Source organism: Xenopus laevis, chromosome 7L (genome assembly GCF_017654675.1).
Source record: "Xenopus laevis strain J_2021 chromosome 7L, Xenopus_laevis_v10.1, whole genome shotgun sequence".
In the NCBI taxonomy this organism is placed as follows: Eukaryota; Metazoa; Chordata; class Amphibia; order Anura; family Pipidae; genus Xenopus; species Xenopus laevis.
The window spans coordinates 4,948,839-4,962,728 of NC_054383.1; the positions used below are offsets into that span (position 1 = coordinate 4,948,839).

The following is a 13,890-nucleotide window of genomic DNA, read 5'->3' on the forward strand; positions in this document are numbered from 1 at the left end:
CCAATAAGGATTAATTATATCTTAATTGGGATCAAGTACAAGCTACTGTTTTATTATTACACAGAAAAAGTAAAACATTTAAAAAAAAAAAAATATCGGATTATTTGGATAAAATGGAGTCTATAGGCTATGGCATTTCTGTAATTAGGAGCTTTCTGGATAACAGATCCCATACCTGTACTGTGGACTCTTGGATAAAGGTATTTGTCTTTTCTGTATTAAGACAAAACTGTCCCACCACAAATAGAATGGGGGTTACATGACCTAACCTCTCTCTCTCTTATATTCTGTACCTGTCCTGCTTTTTAATTATTCATTAGCACAGCGCTCAGCAATTCTCTCTCTCTCCCACATAATCATCACAGGGTAATCTTAGCTAGCAAACTGTGCAGCTTCTCAGGTCTCACGCTCCCCGTAGTCTGTAGGGAAAATAAGATGATAAACCCCCGGATACCTTTTTCTTAGCCGGAGCGGACACATTGGATTTGATCTGAGTGAAAGTTTTCATAAGAAACTTTGAGTCATCGGGAGACTGGGTGATCTTCTCCGGCTTGTTGATCCCAAAATGATGTTTCTTGCAAAGCTGGAAAAAAGAAGAAACTCTGGTCAGCAAATAAAGGCCCAAAAAATTGCTAAAATAAAGGTCTGCCAGAAAAGCAACACAACTGGGAACATGAATGATCCCATTCTACAGACCAACAGAACCCACAACACTTTGTTCACCTTTAAATTAACTTTTAGTATGGTAATATTCTGAGATAATTTGCTGTATATTCAGCAGCTCTCCAGTTTGCAATTTCAAGCAATCTGGTTCCTAGGGTCCAAATTCCCCTAGCAACCATGCACTGATCTGAATAAGAGACTGGAATATGAATAGGAGAGGCCTGAATAGAAAGAGGAGTAATACAAAGTAGCAATAACAATACATTTGTAGCCTTACAGAGCACATGTTTTTTTTTAGATGGGGTCACTGACCCCCATTTGAAACCTGGAAAGGGCCAGAAGAAGAAAGCAAGTAATTCAAAAACTAAAGACTAATTGAAAAGTTACTTTGAGTTAGTCATTCTATAACATACTAAAAGTTTACTTAAAGGAACTGTTCAGTGTAAAATGAAAACTGGGTAGAAAGGTTGAGCAAAATAAAAAATGTATCTAATATAGTTAGTTAGCCAAAAATATAATGTATAAAGGCTGGAGTGAGTGGATGTGTAACATAATAGCCAGAACACTACTTCCTGCTTTTCAGCTCTCTAACTCTGAGTTAGTCAGTGACTATAAGGGGGGCCACGAGGGACATAACTGTTCAGTGAGTTTGTAATTGATCCTCAGCATTCAGCTCAGATTCAAACGCAACAGTTATGTCCCATGTGGCCCCCCCTCAAGTCACTGATTGGTTACTGCCGGATAACCAATCAGTGGAAAGCAAGAGAGCTGAAAAGCAGGAAGTAGTGTTCTGGCTATTATGTTACACATCCAGTCACTCCAGCCTTTATACATTACATTTTTGCCTAACTAACTATATTAGATACATTTTTTATTTTGCTCAACCTTTCTATTTACCCAGTTTTTATTTTTATACTGAACAATTTTTTAAGGTCAAAACTCTCACATTCATATTTTTAATTATCCAAACTTGATTAGAATTTGAATTTATCAAGCCCTAAAAATTAGAATTCGACTATTTGCCACCTAAAACCTGCTGAGTTCATTTATAAGTCAATGAGAGAGGTCCAGGGACTAATTTGAACATGTTACTAGCCTTCCTGACATTTTTTTCAGAGAAAAAACTTGAATCGAGTTTAGTCTAATTCAATTCAAGATTTTGGGTCGGTAATATTAGTTTTACATATTCAACATGTTTTATTAAATAACCCCCAAACGATATTCGAGTATATTCTAATTTATTAGAGTTCAAAAAAACTCACATGAATTCGAAATTCGACCTTTAATAAATGTGCCTCTAATTGTTTTAGGAAATAACCGCTTGTAATCCACATAGACATTAAGGCCAAAGGTGCAAGGGGTGCATTGTCTTTCAGCATTTCTCCTATTCAATAATTAGGGATGGGTGTTTATATGAGCAAGTCTGTGTACAATGTGTGAAGTGGTGGAATCAATTCTAAAAAAGTCTACAGAGCAATTAAAATATTTCATCTAATCAAAATGTGTTAAAGAAATGTTGTGCCATTAAAATTAAAAGAGAAGGAGAATAATCCTCATTTCCCTCAGGAGAAGAGGGGTGCGAATTTGGAGAAAAAAAGGAGCAAATTACCTGCTGTTCCAATAAAAAATAGCAATGAGTGATTTCATTACAATGAGCAATCATTATGCTGAACTAAAGCTATAGGATAGTTAGCCTTCCATTATGTTGGCCTCCCTTATGATTGTTGGCTTCCGGTTATGATTGCTGGCTTCCCGTTATGATTGCTGGCCTCCCGTTATGATTGCTGGCCTCCCGTTATGATTGCTGGCCTCCCGTTATGATTGCTGGCCTCCCGTTATGATTGCTGGCCTCCCGTTATGATTGCTGGCCTCCCGTTATGATTGCTGGCCTCCCGTTATGATTGCTGGCCTCCCGTTATGATTGCTGGCCTCCCGTTATGATTGCTGGCCTCCCGTTATGATTGCTGGCCTCCCGTTATGATTGCTGGCCTCCCGTTATGATTGCTGGCCTCCCGTTATGATTGCTGGCCTCCCGTTATGATTGCTGGCCTCCCGTTATGATTGCTGGCCTCCCGTTATGATTGCTGGCCTCCCGTTATGATTGCTGGCCTCCCGTTATGATTGCTGGCCTCCCGTTATGATTGCTGGCCTCCCGTTATGATTGCTGGCCTCCCGGTTATGATTGCTGGCCTCCCGTTATGATTGCTGGCCTCCCGTTATGATTGCTGGCCTCCCGTTATGATTGCTGGCCTCCCGTTATGATTGCTGGCCTCCCGTTATGATTGCTGGCCTCCCGTTATGATTGCTGGCCTCCCGTTATGATTGCTGGCCTCCCGTTATGATTGCTGGCCTCCCGTTATGATTGCTGGCCTCCCGTTATGATTGCTGGCCTCCCGTTATGATTGCTGGCCTCCCGTTATGATTGCTGGCCTCCCGTTATGATTGCTGGCCTCCCGTTATGATTGCTGGCCTCCCGTTATGATTGCTGGCCTCCCGTTATGATTGCTGGCCTCCCGTTATGATTGCTGGCCTCCCGTTATGATTGCTGGCCTCCCGTTATGATTGCTGGCCTCCCGTTATGATTGCTGGCCTCCCGTTATGATTGCTGGCCTCCCGTTATGATTGCTGGCCTCCCGTTATGATTGCTGGCCTCCCGTTATGATTGCTGGCCTCCCGTTATGATTGCTGGCCTCCCGTTATGATTGCTGGCCTCCCATTATGATTGGTGGCCTCCCATTATGATTGGTGGCCTCCCATTATGATTTCTGGCCTAGGGACCAATTGATTAATTAACCGGAGAGCACTTCCCCTAGCGGATCAACCATATTTAATATTACAGACTGACTGAAAGGGAGCCTAGATAGCTTGTTAAATAGAGTTACGGTGGTGATACGGCTTTAGCCTTGTTTTCTGCTTTGGGTTGTGAAGTAGCAGGTCAGGGTCGGTTGGGGTTGAAAAATGTCTGATCCACTTATCAATACTGCCCAGGGCCTCTGCATAACCCATTTTTTTTTTTAGCAAAGCCTTATTACCACTGTAAATTCTATCTAACGAGCTATCCAGGCTCCCTTTCTGAAATACAATTACAGGTAGACCTGGGGCTTTCCGGATAAGGGATCTTTCTGTAATTTGGATCTACATACCTTAAGTCTACTAGAAAATCATATAAACATTAAATAAAGCCAACAGGCTGGTTTTGCCTCCAATAAGGATTAATTATATCTTAGTTGGGATCAAGTACAAAGCTACCGTTTTATTATTACAGAGATAAAACAAATTATTTTTAAACATTTGGAGTATTTGGATAAAATGAAGTCTTTGGGAGACAGCCTTTCTATAATTTGAAGCATTCTGGATAACGGGTTTCCGGATACACGTATTAAAAATGATTTCAGATTACGGACGTATTGTTTGGTTATACCTTTTCAAACTCAAAGATTGGAATAAAAAGTGAACTAAAAACTCTACAGCTTTATGTAACAGCTGAAAAGTGAAAGGCTGATCTGTTTATAAGGATTTGTATACTGAACATACATCATATTTTGCTGAACAGAGCAAGGAAGTGAGATTGGCAGAGAGGGAAAGGAATTGAAAGGGATGAGAAGTGAATTAGTAGAAAACATGGAGCAGAGGCAGGCACTTTAACAACATCTAATTACGGGGCCCATTTAACAGACTCCATCACGGGTGACTGACAACGCGGTGTCTATATTTTAAATAGAAATTTACTGCTGCATCAGCCAAAGCCAAATTCCAGGAACAGACAGCTCGTACAAACAATCCCTCCTTATGAGCAGATGGGAAATTTCTACTCTGTCATTTGCAAAAAAACAAATGGTGAAAATGCAGACGCTGGGGTTTTTTTTTTTTTTTTTTGGCAGAGCTTTATGTAGCAAGTTAATCTAATTTGCCCGTTCCGGTGACAAATAATTCAGTTTACTGGAAACAAGATAATGATAATTATTTATGCATTTCTATTTTTTAGCTGTCTGCGCTGCGGTTTTATTTGGGGGAGGAATATCACCTCGCAGGAAATCAGACCCTTATTAGGAATGTGTGGCCCCAGAAAACTGGAAATCCTGGAGTCCGTGGGGCCCAACAGCTGTCGGAAGTTGTAAACAGTCACTGGGGTTCTGCAGGCTGGATGCCCCTTCCAGGAGGCACAAATAAATTGCAGACCATGGAGCTACTCTCTATGGGACGATGTACTTATATAACCCAATTATGATTATCACTATCACCTTTACTCCACTAACATATAGATGAAACATTACACAACTACATGGAATTCTGCATCACCCACATTGCAGGCATACCGGTATGTATTTGCCAAGGGGCTTTTTTAAAGGACAAGGAAAGTTAAACTAAAGAAGTAAGTAGAAATATTGTACATGTTTTGTGCTTCTGTACCAGCCCAAGGCAACCACAGCCCTTTAGCAGTAAAGATCTGTGTCTCCAAAGATGCCCCAGTAGCTCCCCATCTTCTTTTCTGCTGATTCACTGCACATGCTCTGTGCTGCTGTCACTTACTGAGCTTAGGGAGCCACTCACAATATACAGTACACATAGAATAGAAATGTCACAATATAAGGCTGATTAGTAATCAATACACATAATTACTACATGGCAGCACAGAAACCAGTGCAATTAGCATCATCATTGAATAATCAGCAAACCTGTAGCATCAGCTTATATTACAGCCAGGGAAGCTGATTTTCTGCTGGATAATTAGTGACGAGCCCTAAGCTTAGCTTCTCAACAGCCAATCAGAGCCCACTGAGCATGTGAGTGTCACAGACACTTTCCAAGATGGTGACCCCCTGTGACAAGTTTGAAGTCCTGGATCATTGCTGCTATTGACAAGCTCAAACTTTAGCCTCGTGCAATAAGTTCACTATGTAAAATAGGACATTTTTAGCCACATTCATTTTTAGGGTTTAGTTCTCCTTTAAATATGTTGCAATAGTGTCACATACCAAGGATAGAACAACAATTAATTTCTGTTGCATGTAAACAGAATGTGAGAAAGGTGAAGGGCACCTATCTAAAGGGAATGTTTATTGTTTAAATATTTACTTTTCTATTCCAACTATATCCAGCGTAGCCGTCCACCTGTCGTGTCCTCATAGAAATCTGAAGCCGTTTGTATTAAAAGAGAAGTATTTTTGTTTTTAATAAGGCACCTGCCTGTCAACCTTCTTTACTCCTCTGGCCTAGGTGCGGACTGGCGAACTGAAAACTCTGCCATGACATTGTTTTTAAACTTTTTCCCACTGGTGTCACCATAATTTATACTAATTTAAACAAATCATCAATGTTAAAGGGGTGGTTCACCTTTAAGTTAACTTTTAGTATATTATAGAAGGGCTAATTTTGAGCAACTTATCAATTGGTCTTCATTTGCTTTTTTTATAGTTAAATTATTTGCCTTTTTCTTCTGCCTTTTCAGATTTCAAATGGGGGTCACTGACCCCATCTAAAAAACAAATTCTCTGTAAGGCATTGTTATTGCTACTTTGTATTACTCATCTTTCTATTCAGGCCTCTCCTATTCATATTCCAGTCTCTTATTCAAATCAGAGCATGGTTGCTAGGGGAATTTGGACCCTAGCAACCAGATGGCTGGAATTGCAAACTGGACAGCTGCTGAATAAAAAGATAAATAACTAGGGATGCACCAAATCCACTATTTTGGATTCGGGCGAACCCCCGAATACTTTGCAAAAGATTTGGCCGAGTACCGAACTGAATCCTTATCTGCATATGCAAATTAGGGGGGGTGCAAATTAGGATTCGGTCGGTCAGAAGAATATGGCTGAATTCCTGCTGAAAAAGGCTGAATCCTGCCAGAATCCCGAACCGAATCTAGGATTCGGTGCATCCCTATAAATAACTCAAATCACAAATAATACAAAATGAAGACCAACTGCAAATTGTCTCAGAATATCCCTTTCTACTTGATATTAAAAGTTAATGTAAAGTCGAACAACCCCATTGAGAATACAAACAAATAATAGGATAGGTAACACGAGAGGTATTTATATCAAATTAGCAGAGACAATCCTACACAGTCACATAATTGCCCAGACGTTCCAAAGTCTCACCTCCAGCTCCAAGTCCAGAGGTTCAGCAGCCGACAGAGGAATAGCAGCAATCTTGTTGATCTTGTAGATCTCATGGCCACCGGGAAGGCTTCCAATCAGGGACTTCTGTCGGATTAGAAGAAGCCACCAGGGAAGATCTGAAACAAAAAGAGTAGAGTGAGGGGGCTGTAAAACCTCATTAGTGGTTTGGGGGCAAGTGATTTAGCATTTTGTTTAGCAAGGCAAAAAGGTATATTAATCAAGTGCCCAATATTTATATATATATATATATATATATCTATATATCTATATATCTATATATCTATATATAATATATATATATATCTCCATTATTATCCATTATTATATATGTATCCATTATCCGGAAACCCGTTATCCAGAAAGCTCCAAATAACAGAAAGGCCGCCTCCCATAGGCTCCATTATAATCAAATAATCCAAATTTTTTAAAATGATTTCCTTTTTCTGTGTAATAATAAAACAGTCGCTTGTACTTGATCCCAACTAAGATATAATTAATCCTTATTGGAAGCAAAACCAGCCTATTGGGTTTATTTAATGTTTATATGATTTTATAGTAGACAATGTATGAAGATCCAAATTACGGAAATATCTGTTAACCGGAAAACCCCAGGTCAAGAGCATTCTGGATAACAGGTCTTATACCTGTAATAATAAAACAGTAGCTTGTACTTTATCCTGAATAAAATAAAAATCAATCCTTATTGGAAGCAAAACCAGCCTATTGGGTTTATTTAATGTTTATATGATTTTCTAGTAGACTTAAGGTATGGGGATGTATATTTAGGAAAGCTCCATGATCCTGAAACCCCCCAGACCCTGAGAATTCTGGATAACAGGTCCTATACCTGTAATAATAATAGAGTAGCTTGTACTTGATCCCGAATAAGATAAAATTAATCCTTATTGAAGGCAAAAACCAGCCTATTGGGTTTATTTAATGTTTATATGATTTTCTAGTAGATTTAAGGTATGGGGATCTATATTAAGGAAAGCTCCATTATCCGGAAAAGCCCAGGTCCTGAGAATTCTGGATAACAGGTCCCATACCTGTTATTAAAAAAAAAAGGTGCTTGTACATGATCCTGAATAAGATAAAATTAATCCTTATTGGAAGCAAAACCAGCCTATTGGGTTTATTTAATGTTTACATGATTTTCTAGAAGACTTAAGGTATGGGGATCTATATTAAGGAAAGCTCCATTATCCATTATGAGAATTTTGGATAGTCTCATACATGTATAGACAGAGAAAAGTGATTTCCACACCACTCCTCATGGCTTTACAGTTAATAAAGTGTAAAATGTGTGCTGTAGATGTGGGCCTAGTGCTTCCAATATATCTGCAAGATCTTGGCTGTGACTCAGGCACAACTATGCGACCTCTCTATCTGTCCTTGTGTGGATGAATTGAGGACACAGGCAGTGTAAAACACAAGGGCTCTGACATCAGCTATAATGTTTTTATTTTGCAGAATTGTTTTCCTAATCTTGCTTCCTAACAGAAACCAGATTCCGCTCTACAATTTCCCCTCGGCGTGACACAGCAGTAAAGAAAACAGTCTGATTATCCTCTGCTGTCGCATTCAATTTATTTAGCACTGAAAGCTACCCATTCGGGGGCACCTGAATAAAGTAGCTGAGAGGCATGACTATTAAAGTCAGAAATGGTTGGATATGGGCTCTGTCACTAAACAGCTGCTGCTGCACATTCAGATCACTGTGATCAAGAGATAATACATGGACAATTGCACTGGGGCAATTTAGCACCTACATTTAGAAATCAACCCCAGGCATTGGCTCTATCTCGTTTTGTGGACTACCATAGAGTCCGGGCAAGATTTCCCCAAGACCATTAAATTATCCTGTGCACCAGGAGCAAGAATGAAAATGTACGGGGGGGGGGGCATGCCACCCCTAAAATGTGCACCCTAGACCTTGCCTCAAATCCAGGCCTTCCTGCAGCAAGTTGAGGGGCAGATTTATCAAATTAAAAATTTGAATTTTTAAATCCGAATTCCGAGTTTATTTTAGTGTAATTCGACTAGGGAATAGTCCAAATTAGATTCGAATTTAAAAAAAAAATTCTAAATTTGAATTTTGAAATTTATCATGTACTGCCCCTTTAAGAATTCAAATTCGACTATTCGCCATCTAAAACTTGCTGAATTGGTGTTTTAGCCTATAGGGGACCTCCTACAATCAATTTGGAGTCATTTGGTGGACTTTTGAAAAAAACATATATTTTTATGTTTTTTTTTTAATTTCGAGTTTATGAGAGTTGATGGGAATTTTTAGAAACTCGAAAATTCGACCCTTGATAAATCTGCCCCCGAGTGTTAGCCAAGTCATGGATAGGGTCACAACATAGGCTTCTCTGCCTCTCTTCCCACCTTGCCCAAACTTTGGTGCTTCTGGCTTTAAAGGGATACTGTCATGGGAAAAAATGTTTTCTTCAAAACACATCAGTTAATAGTGCTGCTCCAGCAGAATTCTGCACTGAAATCCGTTTCTCAAAATAGCAAACAGATTTTTTTTATTTCATTTTGAAATTTAACATGGGGCTAGACATATTGTCAGTTTCCCAGCTGTCCCCAGTCACGTGACTTGTGCTATGATAAACTTCAGTCACTCTTTACTGCTGTACTGCAAGTTGGAGTGATATCACCCCTCCCTTTACCCCCAGCAGCCTAACAACAGAACAATGGGAAGGTAACCAGATAGCAGCTCCCTAACACAAGATAACAGCTGCCTGGTAGATCTAAGAACAACACTCAATAGTAAAATCCAGGTCCCACTGAGACACATTCAGTTACATTGAGTAGGAGAAACAACAGGCTGCCAGAAAGCAGTTCCATCCTAAAGTGCTGGCTCTTTCTGAAAGTACATGACCAGGCAAAATGACCTGAGATGCACCTACACACCAATATTACAAATGTTTTCTAAGGGCCAGCTTGTAGAGGGACTGGGATAAAGGCCTGATCTCGGCAGGTAAAAATGCTGGTGCAGAACTCTGAAAGTTGCAGGACTCTGAATCCACAATTAGGAGGTGCACAGAAGAGTTTTGGATGTTTATTTTTTTTTTTTACAGGCAATTTCGTACCAGGTTGTCTTTGTAACCTTTCATGAATATGCCCCTCAGTCTCCATTTCCAGAATTAATGCATTATTTTTGAAATAACATATCATTAGTTTATTTTAAGGGGTGGTTCACCTTCCAACACTTTTTTCAATTCTGTTGGTTTCAGATTGTTCACCAGAAATAAAGACATTTTCCAATTACTTTTTTATGTGTGACCTTTTTTTCTAATATTGATGTTTTAAGTTCATTCTTTTCCCTTATTATGCATTTCTAAAGCAGCTCTGGAAGGGGGGTCAGCGACCCTGTAACTAAATCGATCCATCAATTGATCCATTTCTTATCTTTGTCCCTGCAGAGAAGAGTCTTTGCGTTTCATTAAAGGCAGCTGTTAGAATTGATACAATAGTTGCATTTATGTTCCCCATAGATCCTACTGAGAAATGGGTCAATTAATTAATTGGAGCGAATGGTAGAATCTGCACCTGGATCACTCAGCTGCCAGACTGAAATACCAGAGACAGGAACATTCAAATTTAAAGTTACATTTTGGAAAAACTGTAAAAAAAAAAAAAAAAAAAAATTAAAAAACGGAAAGCAATTGAAAAAAAAAACAGTCTATATTTCTGGTGAACAATGTGAACTGAAAAAAGTGTTTGGAAGGTGAACAACCATTTTAAATGGACCCTGTGCCCATACATTATGGTTCCCTGTTAAACATGCTGCCTAGGATCAGCATAGCAAATAGACAGCAGAATGGTTGTTTAGATTCCTATATTATTTATCAGAAGCTCCAGTGCATCAGCCCAATCACCCCCTGCGTGCAAAAGTCAATGACCCTACCAACCAGATAGCAATTAGTGATGTGTGGGCTGTAGTGATGTGCGGGCTGACCTGATACCCGCAGGTTTACCAACGGGTCGGGCGGGTTCGGGTCGACCTCGCACTACTCGCGTTTGCTCGCCCCGTCCCTTTTGTAACATCATAGGCAGGGCGGGTCTTTAACAGGAACCTGGAAGTGTGGGCGAGTGCGGGCTGAAGGAGGGCAGGTTAGGGTCAGGTGTGGGTCGGGAAAACCCCGACCCCACATCACTAGTGGGCCGACCTGAAGCCCACGTGGCACACAAGTCTACTGCCCCACTTCCGCTTCGATGTTCTTCCATGACATCATAGTGGGGCAGGTAAATGAAAGAGCGCACCGCGTTAGGGTTGGTGCAGGCGCTGCTGGACTGTGTTTGGGTCGGGCGCATGTCTGCTTTTAGTTGACCCGCACATGACTAATAGCAATATAAATGCAATGCAGTTTACCTTTAAGTGGATGGCTGCAAAAACTGCATGTCATCAAATTTTTCATTTTTAAAAACAGCTACAGAGCCCCATAAATATGTGTATTACATAAAGCTGAATTGCAGAGTTGAGCCTGGCTAGGAGGGGATTCCTACAATGAGAAAACAGGTCTGCAACTACAGAAAAGCTTTAATGGTATTCAATATGAAGTTCTAGGTGGCAGTTGCTCGAATTCTGCCTGTGTTCTGGAAGACGGCAAATGACTTGGTGGTGACCACGGTCATCTGCAGACCAATTAATTTTTTTTCCTAGAATTATTCAATATGATTATCGCTTATTTATCTAGGGCTATGACGTCACGCAGAGCTTCAGCACCCACGTAGGTTACAAGCTAAGGTCCCTATCACAGCCATGCACTAGGGTCAACTTAATCAGGAGCTGTGTATATTCATTTACACCCTATATGTAGGTGGCGGAAAGGAACGAGGGATAATAAATGAAATAATAATGGCGAAGGCCAGATTTAGATGATTATCTGACACCGTCTGTTTTCAGAATTTCACAGCTGCTCAGCGATTTTAGCAGAGCTATTTTTATTCGGCTCCCGGAGGAAATCACAGCAGATAACAGGCAGTAGATTATCCGCACAAAAGGACAGTAGCAGCAGGGCCTGGTTATTATTGCCCGGGTCAAATCATTTCAGTTTCCAGATTTCCGGCCACGTCGTATTATGGCTTTTAAACAAGATAAATGTCCGGTAATATCAACGGCTACCGGTAAAAGAAAACATTTAAAAATGTCATGGTCTGGGAAATTCCCAACAAAAACCAGGACTTTTTTTTTGTGCTCATTTTTAAATATCTCTGAAAAGTCAATAAAATGTTTGTGTGACACCATATGACTAGTCCCATTGTTTATCTTAAACGTCGTTTATTGGTTTTACAGGTGTAAATAATAAAAAAAAAACTTATAAAAATAAGGGTGTTTGGGGGAAGGAGCACCGCCTGGAAAACCATCATATAAAAGGGGGTTTTAGGGCACCTATCAGAAGATAGCCTGAACTTCTGGTGGGGGAAACCGGTATACTCCTCTCGTTCTTTAAAGGGATACTGTCATGGGAAAAAAAAAACATTTTTCAAAATGAATCAGTTAATAGTGCTGCTCCAGCAGAATTCTGCACTGAAATCCATTTCTCAAAAGAGCAAAGATTTTTTTTATATTCAATTTTGAAATCTGACAATTTCCCAGCTGCCCCAAGTCATGTGACTTGTGCTCTGATAAACTTCAATCACTCTTTACTGCTGTACTGCAAGTTAGAGTGATATCACCCCCTCCCTTTTTCCCCCCAGCAGCCAAACAAAAGAACAATGGGAAGGTAACCAGATAGCAGCTCAAGATAACAGCTGCCTGGTAGATCTAAGAACAACACTCAATAGTAAAATCCCATGTCCCACTGAGACACATTCAGTTACATTGAGAAGGAAAAACAGCAGCCTGCCAGAAAGCATTTCTCTCCTAAAGTGCAGGCACAAGTCACATGACTGGGGGCAGCTGGGAAATTGACAAAATATCTAGCCCCATGTCAGATTTCAAAATTGAATATAAAAAAATCTGTTTGCTCTTTTGAGAAATGGATTTCAGTGCAGAATTCTGCTGGAGTAGCACTATTAACTGGTGCTTTTTGAAAAAAACATGTTTTCTGATGACAGGATCCCTTTAACGTGCTGTAGGGCATGAGTAGGGGGATATCTATTTTTCTGCCATTTTATAATTAAACCACACCATCTTTTTGTCAAATATCACAAGTCAGTGTTTCAATGATAACAACGGGGACTAAGGGACACCCCTGTCTTGTGCACCTCCATCGGTTACCAGAGTACATTTATTTAGTACATCTGTAATATACATGCCATGCCTAGTCCTATTATACCTAAGAAACACATCCAAACCCCCCCCAAACAAATACTTTGTATGCCAAGGCAATATCTCTACATCTACGGCCGGTTACACTATAGCTGATCACTGGAAATGATTCAATTGAATGTTGACTTCAATTAACTAATAGGACTTCCCCACAATGGCTCTCTATCGGGAAAGTTGCACAGTGAGGTTGGCAGCCACATCACTTCTGGTGTGTGTGTGTATCTCCCTGGCAGCGGGTGGCCACCAGGACTAGACTCATTTCTTATGCTCTTGTGCAGGGGTGACTATATGGAGTGCCTCAGGGCTTTTACAGGGTGGTCAATGATGTGGCTGGGGAGGGAGCAAGGGGCTATGGTGTAAAAACAGCGGATAGGGGTGTTTAGAACCATGTCTCAGAGGTGGCACAAAGTCAAAACACGATTTTTTTAAACTGCCAATCAAGGTCTTTTTAAATCTCGAAATTTTTTATTTTTTTTCACTAGAAAACTCAAATTTTTAGAGGAAAAAAACTTTTATTATTATTATATCACGATGCTGCAAAAAGCCCAAATCCAAAAAATCCACCATCTCAGACCTGTAGAGGTCCTGTACAAGTCAATGGGAGTGGCACCTATCTCAATTTGAAGTTTTCATGGTCTGAGAGTCTGAAAAAGTCAGACTTTTTGGGGTTTTCGGGTAGAGGTCCTGCATAAGTCAATGTGAGAGGCACCTATCTCAATTTGAAGTTTTCATGGTCTGAGAGTCTGAAAGTCCGACTTTTTGGGGTTTTCAGAAAGGTGCAAAAATTCGAGAGATTCGGGGAAAAAGTCCAAAATA

The 13,890-nt window shown here is 40.1% G+C and overlaps 1 protein-coding gene across 1 annotated transcript in view; it reads right to left on the reverse strand.

Annotated features, from left to right (window-relative positions):
- Positions 1-13,890, reverse strand: part of inpp5f.L (inositol polyphosphate-5-phosphatase F L homeolog) — an 82,941-nt gene that overhangs the window by 27,645 nt on the left and 41,406 nt on the right. Inside the window, exons 3-4 of the mRNA XM_018225000.2 lie at positions 6,768-6,904; positions 455-583 (exon numbers count right to left, since the gene is read on the reverse strand). Of these exons, the coding sequence (XP_018080489.1) occupies positions 455-583; positions 6,768-6,904 (266 nt within the window). The remainder of the gene's footprint in view (positions 1-454; positions 584-6,767; positions 6,905-13,890) is intronic.